The sequence below is a fragment of the Halyomorpha halys genome, unplaced genomic scaffold, assembly GCF_000696795.3.
Source record: "Halyomorpha halys isolate HHAL.00 unplaced genomic scaffold, Hhal_1.1 Scaffold373.1, whole genome shotgun sequence".
In the NCBI taxonomy this organism is placed as follows: Eukaryota; Metazoa; Arthropoda; class Insecta; order Hemiptera; family Pentatomidae; genus Halyomorpha; species Halyomorpha halys.
In genome coordinates, this window is record NW_027109386.1 from 579,542 (window position 1) to 605,643 (window position 26,102).

The following is a 26,102-nucleotide window of genomic DNA, read 5'->3' on the forward strand; positions in this document are numbered from 1 at the left end:
ATATATTGTAGAAAATACAGCAGACATAAGAAAGATTACAGTAGAATTTCATCTAAAAAATACTCTTTTAATAAATTTTTTGAGGTTAAAAACTTTCAATTTTAATATATATTTTATTCTAAATCATCAGAATGTTGCACAATGTTTTGGGACTATTGTTCCATATTCATGTACTTTAATAAACCTCATAATTAGTCAACTTTTAATTTCACAAAGGAAATTACGTCATTATCTACATGGCTGAAAAAAATTGCTTTACCTCAACATGTTTTAAATTGCCTTTTCAGCCATGTAGATAATGACATAATTTCCTTTGTGAAATTAAAGGTTTGAATAATTAAGAGATTATTAAAGTACATGAATATGGGACAATAGTCCTGAAACGATGTGCAACATTATGATAATTTAGAATAAAATATATTCAAATTTTGGAAGTTTTTAACCTCAAAATTTTTTTTGATATTGAATTACCAGACTTCCTAAAAAGAAAATCCTAAAAAATACAGTTCTATTATTTGAAAACAATATTGTAAAATTATAGAACTATCAAATAATCTCAGTTTAAATTTTTAACAATGAATTCAAAAAGTTAGTTTAATCTTTAATAAAGAGAACAAGACTTGTATACTTTTGTATAGAGATAGAGAATACTTTTGTGTTTATTTTATGCATAAAACCCATCACATTTATTTATAATCTTAAAACACAATTTATGTAATTTAGAAAATAACAGGTAAAAATTACTGACTGAATAATCTGCAATAGATATTTATATAACTAGTCTATATATATTTTACACCAACATTCATTATTACACAAAAACAATATTTACAGTAATATATACTTAACTAGAAGTACTTACAGAGAAAATTTCACAAATGTCGTTGGAGAATGTACGCACAGGATCAACATCTCTTTCACTTAGTACTTTCATAAGAGATGTACCATCAGTTTCAAGCAACCAATCAGCAATAGCTTTGAACTCACCAGTTTCTGTCATGATAATTCTCTTTTTCGAATCAGTTTGGGGCAAGTGCATGTACACCTTGCTAATAGCTTCAATTCCCTAATAAAAACATTAATCATGAAATAAATATAATAAAAATTTTGAGAATTGATTACAAAACAATGAAATTACATTACACAATAAAATAAAACAAATCTCACCTGTAAGGTCATGTCTGAAAGCATGTTAGCTTCAATACACCTAAGGAACATATCATCTTCCATCTTGTCAACGGATTCTTCCTCTTCTCCTGACTTCCCATCATCGCTGTTCATTATCCTAATACGCAGTACAAGCTTTTCAGCGTTATCGTCATTGAAAATACAATTCAAATCATCACCAAAGCCAGCATTGATTTTTTCAGATATCTGTTCCATAGTCAGTTTCTTATCTACAGAATCAAGAATAATAAAAATAAAAAATTGATGAAATTTTTTATAAAATCTAGAATAAAGAGGGGTTAGTTACAGGTGGATTCTAGGTAGAATCATCTAATTATATAAATATAATGCCGATTTTTGTGATAAAATTAATCATCAAAAAATAAACTGTATACAGAGATCATACTATACTCATAACAAAAAACAATTAACATTGAACGTAGATGATACATGTAAATATCAATAACAAAACTAAATAAAAAAAGTTTATGTTCAGTAAAAGTGTTAAGAAAAATATGTACCTGTCATTCTTTTTCTGTCCAACTCAATTCTCAATAACCAGGGTGAAATTCTGGTAGGATCAAAGTCAGGCATTTCATAGTATACATTAACAAACTCTTGATCCTCAGGAATCACTGTGTTTTGTGGATCAGGGTCGTAGTAAATAGCTGTATTTGCTGTTACCTATGAAAATAATTATTTGATCTTAATAATAATATGATGATAAAAATGGGTTTTAACAATAAATGAAGTTTAAATATCAATAATTTGAGCCTGATTAATAATTTTTTGCAAGATTACCTTTCTGAGCGTAGTGTGTTCTAGACGGCAGAGGACATTTTTAGCTTTTTCAGCATCCCTAGCTGCTGCTCCAGTAAGGAAGACAGTAAGGGATGGAGCCTTTGGTTTTTTACTAATGTTGATGATTTCCTGAATAAAGAAAAAACGTCAAATTGTTTATATAAATGTATTTCACAAAGGTGTTTGACCACTCCATTTAGACTTTTAATCATTTTTTTTTTTTTAACAAAAGTGTTTCACTTACATAATCTATTAAAATTTCAAGACAATGAATACTATAATTTAAACAATAATCAAACTGTCACTTAATTTTTTTTTTTATAACTTATATATATATACATTTAAAAAAAAAAAAGCTATAGGTTTAATGTTATTAACACCTACAATCTCTGCCTACATAACCCTGCAATGAACTTCTCCCGTCACAACCCAAATCTACAACGATAGACTAGATATAATCTTCTCTCCTGCATCTTAATCTAATCCTTGAATAATCAACTTCTGGTTGAGGGCTGATTAGCTTATTAGGACTTCCAGTCCAACAACTTAACCTACCCTATTCCTGCATCTTGATGCTACTATATTTGTATCTTTGGCATGTAAATCTCGCAATTCCAATTTCCCAGTGACTTTTCTACAGTTAAATATTCTTTGACTCAATCTCAATTCTTGAGATGTAGTTCTTCTTTTAACAAATGTGGTTATGTCTCACAGCAGTGAACACAACAGGAATAATAGTTTTGTTAATTCTTGTTTAAGGTTTCAGAACAATAAAAGTGAAATGATTAATTTTATGTCAGATAAATAACAACCATTTTCCAATTTTAACTTCATTTCTATTTGCTAATGAGTTTTAGATTGTTTAGATATAGTAAAGCTCGAATACTTAAGTTTAACTACACATTCAAACATATTTATCCAAAAAATTAATATCCGTTGTAAGTCTTGCCTTCTATAATAAGCTTCCATTCTTGAGCTCTGTCCTGTGCAGTGCAAATGCTTTCCAATTTTAGGTCCCTGCATCAGCTGTCACTCCATCCATCCTCCTCTTCTGGCGTGACTCTGTAAATCTTTTAAGATCTTCTTAGGATCTCTGTTTCTCCCATCCTTGCCAAGAGACTCACTTAACTCAATCTCTTTAGTTGAATTACTTCAACATCAGCATCGGCAAATAAATCATGGACTTCCTAATTTTTCATTTTTCTCTAGTACTCTAAATTATTTACAAAGTCAAATATTCTTCATAACAGCTTCCACTCAAATATAAGAAAGGCCTTCACATCGTTCTTCGACACAGTCCAGGTCTATAACACATATGAGGACTAATCTCACATAATGAAGACTTGGTGTTCCTTGTCATGATCCTGCTCCATATGTGCTCAAGTGGTTCAAAACTACTTCTGTTAACTATCACAAATGTACACCTGATATCAGCTGAGTTGAACTGTGTTTCTTGGTAGGTCAATTCTTGGCATATATAAATTTATAAAAGCCATAGAATTTAGCTACCTCCAAAATCACACATTAATATAGAAAAATAATTCCAAAAAGAATATTGGCTATTTACCTTGAGCCTGGGCACACCAAGGGTTACATTTTTCGACGACACACCAGCAAAGTGGAAAGTGTTCAGTGTCATCTGAGTAGCTGGTTCTCCCAAGCTCTGGGCAGCCAAAGCACCAACCATTTCACCAGGAGCAGCCTTAAAAAAAAAATAATATTTCTAAATTATCTGATATATGTTAACCAATAACTGTAAATAATGCAATCAGCTAATATAATATTCCACAGTGATATGCAACATAAAATGCTTTGTACAAAGTAGAATATTTATATGTAACAAGTAGGGCTTTTTTTGTTTAGCAGCCTTTACAACTATAATTACTGATTATTGATTATAGTTGTATGTACTTGTGTTTTTTTAAATTGTGTTAGGAAAAACATCAAACTTTAATAACCGGTTTTGAATTTCGATTGTTATGGCCCAAAAATAAACACTGATAGTTTTTGTGACTCAAGATTTAAATTGTAGATAGTTTTGACCACAGTTTAGAAATTTCTTTGATATTACTAAAGTAAAATATTGGATGAAATGCAAATCATATTATAATATGTGTTTGTTACTGACAATGACTAATATTATATGAGAAGATGGTTGGTGGTGCGGTCAGTGGAAAACAAAAATAAGTAAAAGTTACTTTATTGGTACGAGAATTCAGGCATTCATCAGGGCTAAGTACTAAACTAGATAACAACCATAATAAAAACAGTATGACAATTAAATAAGATACTAATATATAAGAAGTAAAACATAAAAAGATAAAAATAGTATGAGAATATAGTTATATCAAAATAATAAAACAGGGGAGACAATTATCATATAATTATATTCTTCTAGTGTTTTTATCTAAATATGTATTAATTCTTATTTCACTCATACTATGGATTTTCTTTCTATACTAGTTGTGTAGCTACATTAAAACTTATTTTACTATTTTTACTTTAAAACATTATGATTATATAAATTTGTACTTAGCCTTGAAAAAGGCCTTCAATTCTCACCAAAACAAAGTTGCTATCAATAAAATAAGTTTTACTTATTTTTATTCTCGACTGACCACACTTCCGACCAGTAGGTCTCCTGAATTATTGTATAAAACGATTAATTATTTCTAATTTACAAGTAATATCGATAGTTTTACAGAAAAATAAATTAATTTATACCAACAATTATACCTGGGCTTGCTTAAATCTGGTTTCAATTTCTCCTATAAGCCACTCGAAAGCAGCTGATGAAAGCCTAAACTTTTCAGAAACCAGCTTTGTACAAAGAGTGCTCCTAACCAAGCACTGGAAGAGGAGCGTAGCGTTCTCATTAGCCTGTTTGCTGAGATGGTCATCACCAGCGACTATAACGCACTTCTCCAACAGCTCTTTTACACCTGTTATAATATAAATATATCGATATATATTTCTACCTCCAAGGAAAAAGTAAAAAGTGAAATTTTAAATAATCAATAAATTAGTTAATATTGGCATAAATGATTAAACATAATAAATAAAAATTGGTAAAATTAAACTACTTTAAAAGTTTCCCTTGACTAATTTTAATTTAGTTCATGTAATATAAATAGTTTACAAGATATTTCATTGAAAATTGAGAGAAATAGGTACACTAACCCCTTGTATGAAGCCATAGTTTATATGAATAAATCAAGAAGTATGATTAAGAACATCTTCCAATAAAATCATCTATCACAATTTAAATTAATAAAACTGGGCTGTATATGTCTGTAAAATTTAATTCAATGATTTATTGATCACTGTCTCTTCAAAACATCAATGCCTTTAAATTTAAAATTATTAATGGGTGGTTCTCCTTCTGCTATAGAAGTGCAATAAGGCTGAATTTAAAAACATTCAAATTTATTGTTAATACCTTTAAAAAAAGGAGGGGGTGGTTCAAGTAACTCAAACACTATACAACCGAGTAGTTAAACCAAACACTCTACAAACCAAAACTAAAACCATCTGAATTGGACCAATATTAGTCAAGATTTGAACTTTGGATCCATCCATGTGTTTTTGTAAATATTCTGAGCAGGTATCCATTTTATCTAAACATATTAAAGAACAGATACCACTCAATGAGTTATAAATAATTTTTAACCATAATTAAATACTCTGAGAATACAAATCAATAGTGTCACTTATTTATCAAAATAAATGAAAAAAAATTCATTTTGACCTACCCTGAATGACTTTAAGTGGGCTGAGATCGGTAGGAGCCCTTAGATTGATCTTGAAAGTCTTCTGAGCGTTCCATATCATTCTCTTCAAGTTACAAGGAAGTACGACTTTGTTCTCCCCTGAAGGGAAGATCTGTCTCAATGCATCCCTGTCTCTGTTCAATTGTTCCCACTCTTGTTCAAGAGCAGAAATTACTTCTCCAGAACCAAGTAACTCCCGAAGAACATCCTCAGCAAAGATTTTACGGAGGTACCTGTACAATAAAAAACTATTATTCAACATCCACTTTAAGCAAACTATTTAATTTAAATAAAATTGTGAATTATGCGAGATGATTAAATATTTTGTGAATTCCAGAATACCTTTCATTAGAAGGATCAAATTTAAATGTGTTTTCGAATTTTCTGTTAGATAGAGGAACACTTTGTATCTTTTGAAACTCGACTGCCTCACCACAGAGCCCGTCTTCTCCATACCTAAATGAAACAAAAGTAAAAGTTAATTTCCTTTCTTTTTCATATTGTAAAAAAATACCTCTATAAACTACTCAATCATTACCTCAACTGAATGAGCTGTCCGACAGAATTTCTGACGGTACCATCATAATGGACCATAACGCTCTCCATAGCCTTTATCAGACGACGTTGGATATAACCTAAAGCATTCGAATGTTAGTAATTGACAAATGACTTTTAAGAACTAATTCAGCCACAGAATATATTTGTTTTATTAAAACTAGGTTATTGATACAATCCACAATTGATACTCAGATTTCAATTGAACATTAAACACTGAAAGAACAATAATTTAGTTGACAAACCTGTTTCAGCAGTTTTGACAGCAGTATCGATAAGACCTTCTCTACCACCCATAGCGTGAAAGAAAAATTCTGAAGGAGTCAAACCGGCAAGGTACGAGTTTTCTACGAATCCTCTGGACTCAGGACCATAATCATCCTTGATGAAGTGAGGTAGTGTTCTCTTTCTGAAGCCGAATGGAATTCGCTTACCTTCTACGTTTTGCTGACCTACACAAGCAATAACCTGAAACACAAGTTAATAAATGATATACCTAGAAAAAAATTTAATATTTATATGAAGAGTGTTACCAATCATACCTGAGAAATATTAATGTTGGACCCTTTTGAACCTGACACCACCATAGCCTTTAGATTATTGTATTCTGTCAGAGATTTCTTGGCAGAACCACCAGTTTTGTCTCGAGCATCGTTAAGAATTCTGTTTACCTACAAAGTCAAAATATTAAATTCCACAGTTTCTTATTAAAACAAATAATGATATGAACAATAAATATTAAGATTTGAAAACAAAAAAATACCTGATTTTCGAAAGTCTGCCTCAAAGTATTACCAGGGGTAGGTTCCAGATCCATGTTGTGTGCTTTTTGAATAACCTCTATGACATCTTGTTTAGCTTTTTTAATAGCTTTCTGAATTTCGAGATACGTTTGAGGATCAGCAATGGTGTCTCCGATACCAATTGAGTGACCTGTACAAACACACATATATTTCAAATAATAAATTACAATATTATTCATAAATTTTAATATAATATAACAACACTAATTATAATATCAAACAATTTATCACGTTGACTCCGGACTAGTAAGTCAGCACTCTTCCGTAGGATACCGACAAGTTATCTCGTATTTTTACTAAAAGATAACTTGTTATGGGCGTCCTAGGCAAGATTGCTAACAAGGAGTTATCTCGTAGTGGTCAGTCAATGTGTTAGTAAATATATAAATTACTGTAATTATTAATCAACATTGATCAAAAGATAAACAGTAAAGATTAAACAAAGCTAATGCATTTTTTAAGTACATTGAAAATAGGATCAACCCTACTTATTAAATTTTTCTAATTATGAAATAGAAACCTGTTTTAAATTTAGGTCAAACACGTTACAGTTATCTTATTGAGATACCTAAAATTAAGTTATTTAAATTTTCAAGATTCTTACCCTCCAGCAACAACCAATTGTTGACGACTGTTTGAATGTTACCATAAAAGTAGCCACACTGTTCATGACCAAGTTCCAAAAAACAGATGTGAAGCAAAGAACCAGCTGAAGTACCTAGGGTCTTTTTACAGAGAATTCCCATAACGAGTTTTCCTGCTTCCACCATTACCTTGAGAAGAAAAAAACATCAGTTAAATTCTCAACTAATCAACTTAAATACCAATCTCATATTAAAATAATGAATGGAAAATCAGAATACATTTTTACAATTTAAATAGGCACATAAAACTAAAATAAATAAAACTAAAAATTACTTTTGTGTCACCAGGAGAAATCCATTTGTAAGGGCCATTGTCTTCATCATCAGGGTGAGTGGAGTGAGTTCTTATCATGTTTACTTCACCAGGAATAATCAATGAAAATACCTGTTTACCTGTAAACATTATTATAATCATGAATTAAGACATATTTGAAACTGAAACCTTCAGCCATTATTTTACTGATTAAAAATGATATCCTGAAACATTTTTTTTGGAAACTGATCTTCAATAAAGTAATAATTGGTCTATATTAAACTTATAATATCAAAACTAGAAAAAATGTGAAATTAGCAGTAAGAAATTAAGATAATTCATAAAAATAACTAAATAAAATTAGTGAAAAAAACTAAATAAGTTTACAATATAAAGTGTTTTTTGGTCATTTAAAACAAAAAACATTCAGATTAATTTAGATTATCTAAGGCTGATAGAGCAGGAATATGGTATGAGGGAATTTAAAAAATATTAACGTTAATTAAGTGACAATGTGTTTTTTATAACTAATAATTGATATAAAAAAAAGAGGTCTGGCTGCTATTATTAATAATTTAAAAAAACTAGCAAACAATTTTGAAATATAAATATTAATTAATCTTTGTTAATATACCTGTCCATAAAGGTTTTGGTTTAAGAATAGCTGGAATTGGCATTCTTCCATTCCAGCCTGGCAAATGCATAAGAATGTTCATCATTTGTTCCTGCAAGATAAGAAAAGCAAATTTAGAATACAAATTTTCAAAGCAAATGTAAACAAGTCACCTCTGAATAAACATATCACCAGTAGTAGAGTAATACATTTTAATAGGGGTATTCATGATCTTTGGTTTAACATGTTAAAGCGTGTTAAATGGAAAAACTCATGTTAAATCGAAAAAAAATTGCCTTCTTTTACCGTGGTAAAATGAAATAACATTTAACATGGCTGATAGTCTGTTACTTGGTCTGTTAAATGGAGAATGACGTCACACAATAGACCAGTTGAGATCGCCGCCATTTTTGTTGTTGTGACAACTCAGTTCTTTCGTGTATTTGTGGTATTCATATCCCTGTTATTAAACCAGAATGGATAATTTTAATGATACATTTGAGAAAAAAAAAACAGTAAAAAAAACAATGTAATTTCATTCTACTATCTGAAAATTTGTAAACGCTCGCCAGATAAAAATCTCACTATATGAACCATGTAATTATTCTTAGGGGACATATGTCCCAGAATAAAGTTATTTTTTCATTTTATTTCATAAGCTAAACTTTCACACAAATTCCACTTTTCACTCACTCTAGGCATGTTGTAATTAATTACTTAAATCAAAACTGAAGTAAACAATAACATGAGGGTCTGGAAGGAAGGTTATAAACATAAGGGCTTATACAACAAGTTGCTGAAAAAATCCGCTAGGGGCTCTTGTGCATTTAACGTTTAACACGACTTCAAATAGGGCTGCCCACAATCTTATAGTTATAACATTCAACATGGTAAAACATTTAACACATCATGAATACCCCTACTAAATGAGTTTATTACCTTCTCTAAGAAAACATCTCTTTTGGTCATTTTTCTGACAGCAGTGAGAGTGTCCTGCACAATACCCATGACTGGTTTGTTCGACTGCGGGGTAATGATCTGCCGTGGAGTAACGTGAAGATTTTCTACTTCCGCACGAGTTTCCATAGACTGTGGTACGTGAAGATTCATTTCATCCCCATCAAAATCAGCATTATAAGGTGATGTACAACTGTGAAAATAAGTAAATTAGAATTAGTTTGTTTACATTATTATTTCTTAACGCTACAATCAACACACAAAATTTAAACATTAAAATTATAAGCTTGAAGTTTAAACTTCAAACACTTGATAAAAAAATTATTACTTCCAAAGAGTGCAGTGAAACTGTATAAATGGGGGACTCAGCCAGAACAAAATTGTTGAGAATTACACAAATTCTGTTCCAAAAAGAGATTAGAGACAATGACTGCCTGTCTTAAAATTTATCATATAAAAAGGAACAAATTTAGATAGTTCTATTAAACAGGATTTTCCATTAAAAATTAGTGTCATAATAAACGAAACATAAGAAACTTGTTTTGTTTTTTAGACTGATCCCAAACAAAATAATCATTAGTTTAAAATGTAATCAGATTATCTGAAATTTGTTTCTAACACACAAAGGAAATACATTCTATATAACAATACCTGAGATTCATCCTGAATGTTGACCACGGAAGAACTTTGACCCTGTGACCCATCATACTCATTTTATGAAGAGTAGGTTGTCGATTGAAAATAACAAGATCACCGTCACGAATATGTCTTTCAACTTTATAGCCCCACTGCAAATGGAGGTCTGACGGCTTAGGATGAAATCTGAGATCAATACGTTCACCATTGTCACGGACGATGTACTTAGCACCAGGGTACTGAGCATTTCCTCTTCTCACTAGTTCTAACATTCTAAAAAATTGTTTTTAATTTTTATTTCATAACAAATATAGATAAATTAGTGTTACAAGTTAAAAATTTAGAGTAAATAAACTATTACTCACTTGTCAATATTGAATGGAGTAACAATTTCAGGAAAAGTCATGTTAAGTGCAATAGATCGAGGTACGCCGACTTGGTCAATACGTAAGTTAGGGTCAGGAGTAATGACAGTACGTGCTGAGAAGTCAACACGCTTACCCATAAGATTACCTCTTATACGCCCTTCCTTACCCTTTAATCTTGCTTTAATAGCTTTTAATGGTTTTCCAGATTTTTGCATTGCCCTAAAAACATCAAAGTAACAAAATTAATAGTTTATTTTTTAGAAATAATCTAGTTAAATTAAAATTTATAAATAGAAAACCTTGGAAGGCCTGGCATATCATTATCGACTAAGGTAGCAACGTGGAACTGAAGCATCTTAATATTTTCAGCTATAACATGAGTTGCAGCTCCTGACTGTTCATTACGCTGGAGCTCGTTATTACACTTGATAATATCCGCGAGTTTATGTGTCAAGTCATCCTAAAAAACAGAAGTAGCATCTAAATAGCATACACCAATATAGCTTAAATTAAATATCTTATTGTTCGAAATAACATCATCTACAATAACGAAATTAAAGTATATATAAAATATAATTTATCTAGGATAATTTTATGTATTAGAGCTAAATTAAAAGAAAATTTGTATCTTAAGCTCATGACTTCTACGTTTTAAAGAAATAACTGTTGAAAAATGTCACATTTCTTAACAACTTATTGCATGCCATTTACATAAATTACTATTTAAATGTAAAAAACAAAGAAGCTAATTTCTAAAATGACATGATAAAGAATAACTTCAATTACCTGATTTCTGGCAGAGCCATACATAACAACTGCGGGCCTTACGCAAAGAGGTGGAACAGGAAGTACGGTGACAATCATCCAATCAGGTCGAGCAAACTTTGGGTCCATACCTAAGATAAAACATTCTTCATCTGTAATATGTTTCAATATCTCCCACACACGTTCTGCGGTCAAGGCTATTTTCTTTTCTTGACCATCTTCATTGACGTGCTTCCATTCAGCAGTAACATCCAGACCTGCTCGGCGAAGATTTGGTTGATACCGACCACAACCACCGTGGCCAGGTTTACGATTCTGTTAAAAAACATAGATGCATATAAATACCAATGAATACAAAACATCAGCTAAGTAATTTATCTCTCATATGAGTCACAATAAATAAGTTAACATTAGTGAGTTAAAAAATAAGGTAACTATGGTTTCATGTTTTTTCAAGATTGTCATCATATGAAGAACAAATTACATTTCAAGGAATTTGAACTGAATACAGCATTTTTAAATTCTTTTTACCAAACCAGAATTTACAATAGTGATGGAAAAGTATTACTATAAAAACGTGAAAGTTTGTAATAACCAAGTTATACCCTGTAACTACAGATATAATCTCACTTCAACAGTAAAATATTGAGTATAATTTTTAAAGTATTTAGTTGAAACTTAAAAGATAATTTTAATAAATATTTCTTAATGACTAAAAGTGAAATATCTTTAAAATAATAATATTATTTTATAGATCAGCTAAAAGAAACTATAACCTTGAATAATGTCAAAAGTTAACAAAACTTCCTTGACATTGACCTAATTATAACATACAACTTTCTCAAGTTAAATTTATAAATACAGTACAGTAAATTTAGAACAAAAACACTTACTGATGCATTTTCATCCATATTATCTTTTTGGATGTCCATTTCATCACCACCCTCACAAATATTTTTACCTTTGCATAGATCATATACAAAAGTAAGTCTTTTTCTAGGCTGTCCTTTTGATTTCAAAACTATTTCCTTAATTTTGGGATGACTCTAGAGAAAAAAAAAATTAAATTAAAACATTTAACTTATAATAATCTAACTTTGTTTAAAGTAAAAACGAAAAATATTTCTCAATAAAAAAATAGCATGATAAAATGTTTACTCACAGGGCTAACCAACAGTTTTGAGCAATAAAAACATACACATCTGAGTATTTTAATAGTTTTAGTAATGAAGCCAATGTGAAATACTGGTTTTGCTAAGTCTATGTGTCCAAAGTGTCCAGGACATTCTGACATATTTCCTGAAATCAAAATTGTAATTAGTGAAATTAAAAAGAAATAATTAAGCCTTCTACAACTCATAAATACTTCTGAAACCTATACCTGCACATGTTTGACAGCGAGACATTCTATCAATGACGCCTTGCCGGGGATCCATGAGACCACCGAGTTTTGGACGTCCTCCTTCCATTGTTTCGGGGAAACGAATTCCCCCTTCTGTAACGGACATTCGCCGCTGGAAAATAAAATAAAATCTATTATTATTGGCATTTTAAAAAGTATTTATGTGATGAATCCCTGACTTTAATTCATTATTTAATGAAAATTAAGTTCTTTCTTCTCTCTAAGATGTTTATCAAACTAAAATATTATAGTGAAATGTACAAACATGATTTCATTCTCTCATAGTCTAATATAATAAAAAATATTCCTGAAATACAGCAGTTAATTATGCTTAATAAGCCCAAAAGTACTCAACTTAAAATAAAATTACAACAGGGATAAAGAATTAGAAATTAATCAGCAGATCCATAACGAATATCTTTTATCCCATTTATTTATTTATAGTACATAAAAGTAACAAAAAGCTTTTACCAGAAGCTGGGATAGAAAGAAAAAGACAGTTCAGAATTATTATTTTATTTTCCACAAGTATTATTTTTTCAAACCAAGAATATTTAATAAGATTTATAAGAAATATAATCAACAAACGCTTATTCAAATAGAAACAAGTTATAGAACATTTTCTATAAATCTAAATGAGAAGTTAGACAATGACACAAATGTATGTATATTGTATAAAAGAGGATAAAATGAGATAAATGGGATATTCAATTTTTTTCTTTTTTTTTCATGTCCACTCCTTCAATATACACAACCGATAAATAAAATCTAGCATCCCCTAATAGCACATCCTCAAAGTTTAAATTGTTTGTAAGATATTCAATAAAATGTTTTAGCACCTTCAAAATTAGAGGAAAAGATAAGCATATGCAAGCCCATTTCTATCATCACAGAATCATTTTACTGTGACTGTGTAGAGGAGATCTTTCAATAAATAAAAGTAGTCATTATATGAAGGAGATGGTCGATCATTTATACCTATAAAATAAGTCATTGTTTTTCTTTCATGAAATATAAATATATTAATACTCTTGAAACCTCTAATATTTAACTTGAACGCCAATATTTTACTTATTAGGACAAAATTAGAACCAAACGGTTGTTTCAACGACAATGATACAAATTTTAAAAACATTCATCATACATAAAAGAATGATAGCAACTGTGATTAAATGGAAATTATTCCTTTATTATTCTAATATTTATTTTTAAATAAAAGCAATTTTTTTTTTGTTTAGCAGTTCAAAATAATATAAACTCTTAATAATACTTATATGTAATGAAACAAAAATTTAGAAAGAAATTTACACTTCAACTTTTTTATTTAGTTATTTGAACATGACAAATTATTTTATAATGGCATCAACATAAATAATTCCAGAATTATACGACTACAATAAGTAGAAGCAGACGATGCTACAACTAAATTTTAGAATAACCATCCTGTTTTAAAATCTCATTGAAAATAATGATTTTAAGTCAATGATGGATGTATCCATTAAGTGATACAAGGTTTCATAGTTTAAAAACTGCGAAGTTGAAATGTCATACAACTGAGTATTTCATTACTAGGAAATCAGAAAAGTATAAAATCTTAACTGTCAATTTAAATAACTGGATTTAAAAAATAATTACTGCCCATAAAAATCTCTATGTCCCTGACAGGTTTTAAATGGAGGCTCTAAACACTAATATCCCAGCGGAATAATGACTTTAATAAAGTATTTCAAACATTGTAACTATTTATATTATGAATAGTTCAAAAATGTTCATTATACTCTTTAAAAAAAATACAATTCTGATGAGTCCTCTTCTGAGAACATAAATCCTGGTAAGGGTTAGGTCCTCCTCAAAATCATGTTTGACATATGTATTCAAAATAATCACAACACATCCATTATCTTAAGGTAGTCAGATTCATTTCCAGTATGCCTTTAGCGCATCAATACCAATAATAGGTTGGGACAACTTACCACTTCAAGTATCAACATCTAAAAAACTGTCACTTAAAAAAAATACAGCACTATGACACACACAGGACATAGTAAAACAAAAGTTATTACCAATCCCCAACATTATTCAGCTTTATATCTGCATTCCACTAATAATAAATAAAATTATGAAGATATTAACTATTTCATTTCACAAAGTATTTAATGTATATCCAAAACGAAAAATCTTTACACTTTATAATTTAAAAATAAAGAAATCATTTAATAAAAGTCACAAGATGAAACTAAAACACTATAAGGAAAACTGTAACTGGTCAAAGTGGCTATCCCACAGTTGTTGAAATAATGGAGAACATCTTAGAAGATAACTGTAAAAACATTATAATCACATAGTACATCTTTCAAATTAAATCTTAACGTACAATTTCATCTGGAGAGAGGATTCCAAACTGAACTCTCTTAACTTGACGAAGAGGTGCCTTCGAATCGTTGGTCGCCATTTTACTGGCTTGCTTAAACTGATGAAAGCAAGCTGGCGACTGAAGGCACAATTACCTATTATCAATGCTACCACAATCGTAAATAAACAAAAGGTCAATAAATCTCAAAAGAAAACAATCGTCTTTAGTCTGTTAAATAACATTTCTAATTATTTTTACTAATTATACACTTATAAAAGATATTTTCTGTTTTAATGTGTACAACCTTAAAGAATTTACTAAACATAATATTTTATTGTTAATAATTTTCATATGGTTCTTTTTAAACTTTACTCAGCACTCTATAATTTTATTTAATAACAATCTATTAAAAACTTAAGATAACAATTAAAATATATCTGATAACTTGAATTATTTACAAACATTTCGCTTATCTTTCATCGCTTATTTTCGTAATTTTTTAAGTTTTAATGCTTTTTTAAAAATTGATTCCAGTAAAATATCAAATTTTGTTGTTAATGTGATATATTTACGTAATCCAATGTATAGTTTTTTCTATTTTCAATCATGAAATCATTAAATTTATTTTTATTTCAAGATGGATAGGTAACAGAATAGGACTGTGTTGCTTTGGTTTTAATTTAATTTAACAATTTGTTTTCTTCACATTAATTTTTCATTACACTTTTTCTATTGCTTTAAATTTCACTCCTTACCCCCAAAGTTGATGATTAACATCTTTTATCGCCATAGGGAGTTATTATTATTATTTTCATCTAAACGTCATTTGTCAACCTGTTAATTTTGAATTTGGGATATTAAGACTTAACTGCTAGGGATGAATTTGATTCAATTGTTTAAACTGTCTGAATTATCTTCATGTCGCATGATTGTTCCAAGGTTGCTTCACGCTTTTGTCCCAATTCTGGTAGTGGGAGATAGGAATGCAAAGAATGTGATAAACTATTTCTTTTTATGATCGTATAGGACATAGTATCCCGAACTGTGAGTGTTGTTTGCTTGTTTTAAACACATTTTCATACATTTATTATTAATTTTTTTCCAAATTATTGAAAAATTAGTGCAATGCATTTTTTCTTATTCGTTTTAATATTTTAATCTGTGATAATACCTTATTGTTAAGACTGAAACTTATTGTTTTCTGTTGATACATGTTCATGCCTCATTTTTAGTTTTCGAATTTATGTGAGAACGAACAAAAATGAATCCGATACAAAAGCAAGGACGATATTTATCTTATTCACCATCAAAATCTCATATTCAGGGTATGTGTAGTCTTTATTACTTTATTTTCAATGAAGAGTAATTTTTTATTTAGTAATTCAACTTTTTGAATAGGAGGTAATATGTTAGGAGGAAGTGTGAGTGGCAGTGAAACAGATATATCAACTTCTAATGAAAATTTAAGTCATGAAGAACGATATGTGATTCGACATACTCCTCGCCAAGAACCTCAGGGGCAAGAAAATATGTCTTACAATACTCTTATAATTCATGAAGATTCGTGGAATTCAAGGTATTTATAATTTTTATTGATTTACTAAAATAGTTCCTAAAACATGAACATTCTTAAAATATTTTCTTTTGGTATACTTCTTTCCATTTCATAATGAACTATATTTATTTCTGTTCCATTTTGAACTAATTACATGTATTAATTTCATAAAAAATCATCTAAATTGATGGTGCACTTGTGTATTTGATTGCATCAGTTGAAAAAATTAAAGTAATGCTAATTCAAAATGATAATTTAACTTAAGCAGAGATTTCGAGGTGACAATGATAGTGATCTTGTAAACTGACATTTGGTGTCGTACTTTTAGGATTTGTTTGGTACTAGATAGCACTATTAATTGTCAATGCACAACAGATATCTGTTATGTGAAGATTCTGCTTAAATGAGTGTAACTAAAAAACATTTTAATATTCTATTGATTTTATAAGTATATATTATTTTTTAGGTTTTGTTATTTATTCAATATTTGCTCTTTTAGTCGTACAATAAACCATAATAGACATGATATGATGCTTTAATTGATAATTTTACCAAAATTCATTATAAAAACAAAGAAAATCCGAAGATTTTTTCTGTAATTTTATAATAGAATTCTAGTAATTTGGAGTTGACCCGAAACTTTCTTCTTTTTTTTTTTTACAAAAAAAAATGAAAATTTTTCCTATTGTTTATTTTCTAGGACACATGAGAGACCTCCTCCAGTTTATAGTAGCCATATTCAAGGAGATAGAGACACAGGTGTACGGGAAATTACTGACATTCCTGACGATTATCTTCGTCAATCTCAGGTATTAATTACTTAATGTTTAGGATGAATGTTGTTGCTTACTTGGAAGTTCTGTTACTTATCATTGTTTAAAAACCTCTGTTTATATATCAATAATTCCAATATTTGTAAGTTTTGATTAATCGAGTCATTCAGAATTAGTGTACTTGCTGCTTAGTTCTTCCAATATCCTCTCGATTAGATCAAAATAGTATCAACTTAAAAGTTATGATCATTAAGTTACTCTCATTTTTTTTGAGTAATAAATATGGTTATCAATGTATAAATAAGTTTTGTTTGTTTGTAAAACTTATGTTTTAAATCTAAATAAATGAATGATTGACCAAAAATATCTTAACTTTTTAGTTTTATGATTTATATGATGCAGACCGTGATAACAATGGTTAAAACTGCAGTTGAGGAATGCAGGATTTCTTGATTATAAGGATAATTTTTAAATTGATTTTTAACCCTAACAAGATTATCCTTTTCTAAAGTTTTAAGTATCATTCACGGTTAATATTTTTGATTTTTAATTTAATAGATATTTTATTTTTTAGGTTTTAAAGCACCTTGCAAATGAGGTAAAGCGTGGAGGTGAAAGTTCCGGTGGAGAAAGTGGAGGGAGCAAGAAGCAAATGATATCGGGGTCTCGATCTATTGGTTGCGGAAACAGAAGAATGAGATCTAAACTTAGCAAGAGTCAACCAGACCTCACTGCTGCTGACCGAGAAAACACTATTCTTCGACACACTTTAGGGAATACAAGGTATTAACCATGTATTTAAACATGCCCATTTTCCAAAGTATAAAGTATAGATAGTTGCTGAATCAAATATTTTCATACTTCATATTAATCCATTGTTTATTACTAACGTTGTGAGATAGTTAATAATTTCAAATAAATATTAACGGTACTTTATTGGAATATTTTTTTTAAAAATCGGTATTTAAGCCCTATCATAGTATTTCAATGACGATAAGACAGTTCATATTAAAAACCACTTGATTATGCGTTGATAGGATGAGTTTAATTAAAATTATTTTAGCTGTTTATGAGAAAACGGTATAAAATTCATACAATTGATTCTGATTAGTTGATTTGATGATTAGTAATATCCCAGATCTAGCTTAAGTATAATTTCAGTTCTATACATTTTTTTTTATTTTTGACACACAACCGTGTAGCCCATTTTCCAGGATTTGATTGTTTGGACTCAGATCTTAAAATATTTATTTCTGTTAAAAACTGAGAATCCAAATTGATATTACTTTTCCTTAACATGATTGGTATACAAATCAGATCTTTATTGATGCTGATTTAATTCTGCCTTGGATGGGCTAACTTTAATTTTGTAGATTCCACAGAATAAAAACTTGACCTTCCCAATCTGGTTAGAATATATTGGTTATCTCTAGGAACAACCTCCTTCCCTACTTCTCACCTCCCATTTGTCAGAAATGACAAGATAATAATAAAAAACATACTTGACCTTCCCAATCTCGTTAGAATAGGTTGATTACCTCTAGGAACCCCCCCCCCTTCTCACTTCCCGTTTGTTAGAAATGATAAGGTAATAATTGTAAACAAACGAAATGAACTCTTAATGTAAATAATTTAGGGAGTGAAATTTATTTTATATGTAGACATTACTTTCACTTAGTTTCCCATGCATAAAATTAATAAGTGATAGTAAGAATTGATAAAATCATCACCATTCTTCATACAATTTATCATATTAAATTTTTATTGATATCATTGCTAGTAAACTGATGCTGAGATGAATAAAGATACAATCTTTTTGATGATTTCTTGCTGCCTAGAAGTTATTTATGATCTTGACGTTAATGTGGATTACTGAAATTTTTTTGTTTTATATGGTAAGAAACTTAGGAATGGACAATGCTCTTAAGTGAATTTGATAGGACTGTTAGAGACTTTATTGATTTTCAATGTAACATCAGCACCATGATCATTAGCTCTTAATTCAGGGTCAGTATCAAATATCAGGTGATTGATCAGCAGGGCATGTCTTTTTTGAAAAGTTATAGGAATTGAAGAAACAATGAAAAGGCTTGTAGATTTTTGAATACAGATGAGAGGAAATATGTTCCTAGAATATAAGTGACTTTTTGTTATTATCATTATCATTCTCCTCGTATATTTATTCATTGGACAATTGAAAGGATTAAGGATGCTGCGAGGAGTTTAATATTTTTCTCTTTGATGAAAAGGTGATTGAGGACCTGTGATAGGAAAGTTAAGGGAGGAGAAAGTGATCTTATTATTTTGTATCATTAGTTAATTATTAATTATGGTCAATTATTTCATATCACTGATTATTTTGTATACCATTCCTTTCTTTTTATGATTTATTTTTTCTTTGCATTTATGTTGAGAAATTAAATTAAAATATTACATTGTGACTGTTTAGAAAAGATCAGCAGAGATGTGCTCAAATGGTTGATCATCTAATGCAGGAAAACAATAGTCTTAAAGCTGAATTGGAGGCTTGTTATCACAGAGTTGCGAAAGCACACAAAGTAAGAAACTAATTAAATTATTTTATTTTTTTAGTTATATGTTTGTTAAAAAATGTAGATGCCTAATTTCGGGTTTACAGTTATTGATAGTTCTGGAACTGCCATAACTCTCTGTGAAAGTAGTTACAATGGTCCTGGGACAAATTTGTGTTTCTTAAAAATGTTTTCAACTTAATATGAGAGTATTTAGATTTATTGATATTAATTAGGTCTAGTTATAGGTGGAAAAAAAAGTTGAATGCCATGAGACCATCTGGCGAAAATTTAAAACTTCCGAGTTGTGTCAACATTGTTATTATATACTTTATATTAGGGGTATTCATGATCTTTAGTTTAACATGTTAAAGTGTGTTAAATGGTAAAACTTATTTTAAATGGAGAAATATTCTCTTCTTTTACCATGTTAAAACGATATGACATTTTAGGGGTATTCATGATATTGTGTTAAATGTAAAATGTTTTACCAAGTTAAATATTAGAAGTATAAGATTGTTAGCAGCCCTATTTAAAGTCATGTTAAATGATAAATGCATGGGAGCTCCTAGTGGATTTTCTTAGCAACTTGTTTTGTAACCTTTCCTTCTAAAACTTCTTGTTATTGTATACTTCTAAGTTCTGATTACAGTAATTTATTACAACATGCCTAAAGTAAGTGAAAAGTAGAAATGTGAAGATTTGGCTACTGATTGTCTTATTTAAAAAAGTCCAAAACAATACTTAGACTATCAAAACACAAACTACAAGCAAGTAACATAACACAATGATGTAGAGCTCAGCTGGTCTGTTGCATGACTTCATTCTCTATTTAACAGACCTAGTAATACGCTCTCAATCATGTTATATGTTATATTGTTTTAACCTGGTAAAATAAGGAAATATTTCTACATATAACATGCTTTAACATGTTAAACTAAAGATCATGAATACTCCTATAATATATTAGATATTTTACAAATAATTAAATTATTTGCATAAGAAAGTATCATGAATTCCTAATTTCTGGTTTACGTCACTCTTGAATGTTGGCAGCCCTGGGACTATTAAGTAAGATTGATTGATCTGATCTGATAAGAAGTGCCAAATAAGGTTTGTTGAAATAATTTGTTGCTTATTTTAGCTAGAAGAGGAGGTATCTAAGGTAACCCGAGCCCATGAAGAACTAGTTGCTACCTGCGATCGTCGTGAAAGGTTGGAGTCAGCACGAATATCGAGGCTTCAGGCTGAAGTTAGGAGACTGCAGGAGGCCAACCAGCGATTGCTTGGGCAGCAATTGACATCACCTGACCTGAGCAGAGTTCAGCTAGCCAAGAGAGAAGCTCTTATTGCACAACTAGTAACACAAAGTTAGTTTTCATTTTGTGTATTTTATTATTATGGCACTACACTGCCTACAAAAACCCGGGCCTCCTCCACAACAGCCAACCAATCTACACGGTCTCATGCTTTCTCCTCCACATTGTCCAGCCATCTTATCTGGGGACGTCTTCTTTTCCGTTTTCCATCCGATTTGCCATAAACCATCTTTTTGGGAATCCTTTCATCAGTCATCCTCTCCATGTGTCTTAACCATCTTAATCTTGCTCTTTTAACACCATGATGCTGGGTTCCCTGTACAGATTTATCAGTTCCTCATTCCTTCTTCTTCTCCAAACTCCATTCTCCGAGACTCCTCCCCATATCCTTCTCAATACCTTTCTCTCCCAGGAGTTGAGCATCTGTTCTGCTTTTCTTGTCAAGGGCCATGTTTCTCCCCCATAGATCAATACTGGCCTTATGATGGTTTTGTAAATGACCACTCTCATCCTTTTAGAGAGAGCTCTAAAATTCAGTATTTTCTGCAGTGAGAAATAACATTTTTTTCCTGCAGCTATCCTGGCCTCTATTTCGCTCTCTACTTTGTTATCAACTGAAACCAGGCTTCCCAGGTTCTTAAACTGGCTTAGAGAACTGAAACTGTGGTCTCTGAACGTCACTTTACTATTACTATTCTCTTCCTTATCCTCTCTTGAGCTTTTCATTTACACCGTCTAGTCTTGATTCACCTTAAGGCCCAATTCATATGCTGCTTATTTGAATTCCTGGAATGTTCCTTTTAATGCTGCTCGGGTTCTTCCGGCAATGACTTCATTATCTGCTTATGCTAAGTGTTGAGTCTGTACAGTATCACCATAGCTTCTATAAGCAATCCATGTGCCTCAGCTGCAGATTTCTTCAATTTAAAGAATTAAATCAAAAGGTCCCACAAATGATATTTACTAAGTGTGAAACAATGTTTTTATAAAAAAAAAAAATTAAAAAAAAAAGTACTTGTATTATTAACAGTGGGAACTTATTTGTACACCAAATAGTGTTAATAGGTCTATTATCTGAAGATGCGAGATTTCACTTCCTAAGATTTCAATAATGAATGTCATAATTTCGAACTGCAAACATTTATACCTTAGTGGAATAGTACCTAACTAGTAAACCATGCCAGAATACCTTTAATTATGGTTTAAAAAAAAATTAAATGAGAGAGTGAAGAGTAAGAGAGGGAGTGAATGAAAAACATCTGGGACCTGTTTCATAGTGAAAGCTAATAGTATTAGTCCATAAATACAACTATACTAATTATATAGTACGAGCACTAATAAATTTTGTTTTATGATAGAGATGACTATAAGTGATATTACATGAGTGTAATAGTAAAAAATTATTTAGCAGAATTGCATAAGTCAGTGAAATTGCATCAAATACAAACTGCAAGATTAATATTATTAGTTTGTACTTTATTATGAAACAGGGCTCTGGACGAACAATTTTTTTTTTATTTACTGACAATATCAAATCATGAGGCATATTTTCTAATGGAATCCTCCTCTAATAACTGAATAAATTAGTTAGTAAATCGAAATAATAAATTGTAGATTGAAAACAAATCTTCAAAGTATCTTACCAACGGAGTCGGACATGGTGAGGGAGTGAAAAACGATCTTTTTTAATTTCTTATTTACTACTTATAAATCAATTTTGGAAGTAAAATATAGCTTCCGTAAAAGAACAGAGGGAGTGGAATAATTTTTTTTTTTTTTCCAATAACTGGCACTCATCCTAGAGGTTGTAAATGGAACAGAAATATTTAAACATTTTCAGATAATGACCCTAATGTAGATGGTTGTTCTTGCTATTCCAGAAATGGTTGACAGAGCTATAAGTAAATAATAATAAAAAAAAAAAAATTGCTGGACCAAATGCTTTAGTCAACAGGGAGATTATGTTCAAAAATAAAGCAGTTCCACCGAGGTAAGACACTTCTTTCTAGTACATTAGGAAAACTTTTCAAACCACCCTCGTACTTTTATTATTATGACAGAAACAAAAGATGGTCATTCTCTCAATATATGATTTACTATGGAGATACCCCTTCTTTAATTGTGTTTGTGTAATCTGTCATGTGATGGTTGATTAGTGTTGGAAAAAATTTTAAAAAATGTATGATTTGTTATGATCTAAACTCATACGTCCATTATATTATATGATTTACTTACTATTTGAAATTACAGATAAAGAATTAGTTGCGACCAAGGAAAGGCAAGAAATTGAACTAGCTGCTCAGAGAGCCACACTCCAAGAACAAAGAACTCATATTGACATTCTCGATACTGCTTTAATCAATGCCCAAGCAAATGTTGTCAGGCTTGAGGAAGAGGTAGATTTTTTATTTTTTTCTATTTTTATCAAAGATGCTTAACATGTAGTCAATAAGACATTTCCCACATATATTTGATTACTCTTAAATTCTTACACATTGTGCACCAACTTGTGCTTATTTCACAACTAGATTTATTAGTAATCCGTTCGGATATAAGAGTTACTTCAGTTGCTAATTATGGTCTCTGCACTTATTGAAGGCACCATAAGGAAAAAATTATATGCTATAACCTTTTGTTCTTTCTAAATTCATAACTGAATTAAGAAAGCAGCTAATTTTGTCTCTCAAACAAATCATTTTGATTAAAGTCTTTAACTATAGAATATTAGAAAAACAGGTTATAAATTTAAGAAAGATGCCAAATCCTGATTGCTACATTCATTGATGATGGCTTATTTTCTAACATATGAAATAGATTTCATTGATGAGTAGTTTTTTTACCATATAAAATCATCATATAATTTTTAAAAAATTATCATTTATGGTTTGTTTGAATTATATCTTTGTTTTTTTTAGTGCCGGCAGAAACAAGTTCATGTAGAACGAGTAGCTCAGTTACAACGAGCCTTGTCTTCTCTCCAATTAGCCTCTGATCGCAGAGAACAAACTGAAAGAAAATTACGACTTCAATTAGAGCAAGAACTACAAAACGAACGGGCGAAACACACTAATAACCAAGAATCTCATGGTAATCTCATTAAAATAGCTGCATATATTTTTTTATCTTTTATAACAATTTATTGGAGACTAAGGATTAATATTCATTATATTGTAGTTTGAATTTATTATCTTTCTTGTTATCATTTTTATCTTTTAAAAATAATAAATTACTTCTGTTAATATGAAAATATCATTAGGAAAGAAAACTTTTACATTTTGATGAGTAAGGCGGACATTTCTCTTATTTTTTTTCCTCTTCCTCAGTTCACCAATTTTGTGCTTTTGAATTTTTTTGTCACACCTATAATTTTTTAATTCTTAATAGAAATGTATCTCCACATTATTTTTGTTTTTCATAAGTAAATAAAAGATTGAATTAAATTAATTAGAAAAATATTAATATTTTAATCAGGTGAAGGAGAAAATTTGGCCGAATTAAAGCGACAACTAAGAGAAAAAGACGAAAAAATTATGAGGCTTGAAGGTGAAACAGCTAAATGGGAACAGAAATATCTAGAAGAGAGTCAATTACGGCAGGCAGCAATCGATGCAGCAAGCATACCCAAGTATGTTGGTATTCAAATTGTTTTCATTCAGTTTATTATTGAATTTCATTCAATTGATTGTAGTATCTCAATATTTATTAAAGTTTCTCTTTCTCTAATTAGAAATATAATAATAATATAATTATAATATTTTATAATATTATAATATTTGAAAAAATATGTAGTTAATTTGTTTTGGCTCATTTAATTAAGTTATTATTGGGTATGGACCATTAAATTCTAAATGCTTATTAAGTTTCATCAATTAAGGCTATTACCGAGTGTAATAATAATGATTATTGTATTCAATGGGATTGTTTTATTGGGAGTTAACAATGATTATTCTGATTATCAATAACTTATACTTCTGATTTAAAAAGTATTGTATATATATTATTTAAACTTCATTTTAAATGATGTTTCATGAGTGAAAGGTTAAGCACAAAATTATAATAACCTCACATCCTTTGTATGTGAACTTTAACTAAAAAATTTAATTTTTAATAAAAAAGGCTGGAATATTTTTAAACATCTAGAATATTGCTGTTTGGTGGTGCATGACCCTGATTTTGCATATTTTCTTTATTTTTTTTTGTTTTTTTATTGAAAACAGTGCCATTGCTTAAAAGCTTTATGGTTAAGGTTTTTAGTTTTACACGATAAATAATCATATAAATTGCTTATTCACAATTCATTTAAATATATCATTTCTTATTATTATGATTATAACAATTTTTTAGGGACGCTAAAATTGCTGCTCTCGAAAGGACAAGTCAGGAAACCGAAAAGCTCATTGCAGAAGCAAGGTCTGACCGAATTAGGCAGATGGATGAAGTTCATGCTGCACAAAAGAAAGTTACTGACTTAGAAGCAAAGTTAGTGTTTATTATCATTTACTTAATAAATATATTAGAACCCTATGTGTCCTAATCAGGATCAACACATTACGGTAGGGCCAGTTTATCTAGAGTGTATTAAAGGAAAAAATCCATTATAATTGGTCTGATCCAAGGACCACTTTTGATTGTGAAGAATTGTACAGAGCATGTGTACTCCAGGCTTTGGGAGGAAAGAACCAGTACTGCTCATGCTCAGTACAGTTCTTGAGCCAAAAGTTGTCTTTGGAACAGACCCTAAGTTGACTTTTATATTAGGTAAAAATTTAACTACTATTCAAAACTTGATATACAGGTTACGACCTGTATTATATTAATTATAATTATATTATAATTA

At 29.9% G+C, this 26,102-nt stretch overlaps 2 protein-coding genes across 2 annotated transcripts in view; one reads left to right on the forward strand and one right to left on the reverse strand.

Annotated features, from left to right (window-relative positions):
• Positions 1-15,251, reverse strand: part of RpII215 (RNA polymerase II subunit RpII215) — an 18,355-nt gene extending 3,104 nt beyond the window's left edge. Inside the window, exons 1-24 of the mRNA XM_014422441.3 lie at positions 15,109-15,251; positions 12,714-12,846; positions 12,495-12,631; positions 12,226-12,378; positions 11,354-11,647; positions 10,867-11,027; positions 10,565-10,786; positions 10,215-10,472; positions 9,546-9,756; positions 8,628-8,718; positions 8,015-8,133; positions 7,701-7,869; positions 7,057-7,226; positions 6,836-6,964; positions 6,539-6,761; positions 6,277-6,373; positions 6,081-6,194; positions 5,721-5,971; positions 4,705-4,910; positions 3,536-3,670; positions 1,969-2,097; positions 1,689-1,851; positions 1,168-1,397; positions 863-1,066 (exon numbers count right to left, since the gene is read on the reverse strand). Coding sequence (XP_014277927.1) covers positions 863-1,066; positions 1,168-1,397; positions 1,689-1,851; positions 1,969-2,097; positions 3,536-3,670; positions 4,705-4,910; positions 5,721-5,971; positions 6,081-6,194; positions 6,277-6,373; positions 6,539-6,761; positions 6,836-6,964; positions 7,057-7,226; positions 7,701-7,869; positions 8,015-8,133; positions 8,628-8,718; positions 9,546-9,756; positions 10,215-10,472; positions 10,565-10,786; positions 10,867-11,027; positions 11,354-11,647; positions 12,226-12,378; positions 12,495-12,631; positions 12,714-12,846; positions 15,109-15,186 — 4,077 coding nt within the window. The 5' untranslated portion in view covers positions 15,187-15,251. The remainder of the gene's footprint in view (positions 1-862; positions 1,067-1,167; positions 1,398-1,688; positions 1,852-1,968; positions 2,098-3,535; positions 3,671-4,704; positions 4,911-5,720; positions 5,972-6,080; positions 6,195-6,276; positions 6,374-6,538; positions 6,762-6,835; positions 6,965-7,056; positions 7,227-7,700; positions 7,870-8,014; positions 8,134-8,627; positions 8,719-9,545; positions 9,757-10,214; positions 10,473-10,564; positions 10,787-10,866; positions 11,028-11,353; positions 11,648-12,225; positions 12,379-12,494; positions 12,632-12,713; positions 12,847-15,108) is intronic.
• Positions 15,252-15,711: 460 nt separating this feature from the next.
• The window catches only part of LOC106681896 (unconventional myosin-XVIIIa), an 18,108-nt gene continuing 7,717 nt past the window's right edge, over positions 15,712-26,102 (forward strand). The window contains exons 1-11 of the mRNA XM_014422459.2: positions 15,712-16,131; positions 16,320-16,412; positions 16,486-16,663; positions 17,343-17,451; positions 17,990-18,198; positions 19,865-19,973; positions 21,091-21,316; positions 23,516-23,661; positions 24,181-24,352; positions 24,737-24,890; positions 25,610-25,744. Coding sequence (XP_014277945.1) covers positions 16,349-16,412; positions 16,486-16,663; positions 17,343-17,451; positions 17,990-18,198; positions 19,865-19,973; positions 21,091-21,316; positions 23,516-23,661; positions 24,181-24,352; positions 24,737-24,890; positions 25,610-25,744 — 1,502 coding nt within the window. The 5' untranslated portion in view covers positions 15,712-16,131; positions 16,320-16,348. The remainder of the gene's footprint in view (positions 16,132-16,319; positions 16,413-16,485; positions 16,664-17,342; positions 17,452-17,989; positions 18,199-19,864; positions 19,974-21,090; positions 21,317-23,515; positions 23,662-24,180; positions 24,353-24,736; positions 24,891-25,609; positions 25,745-26,102) is intronic.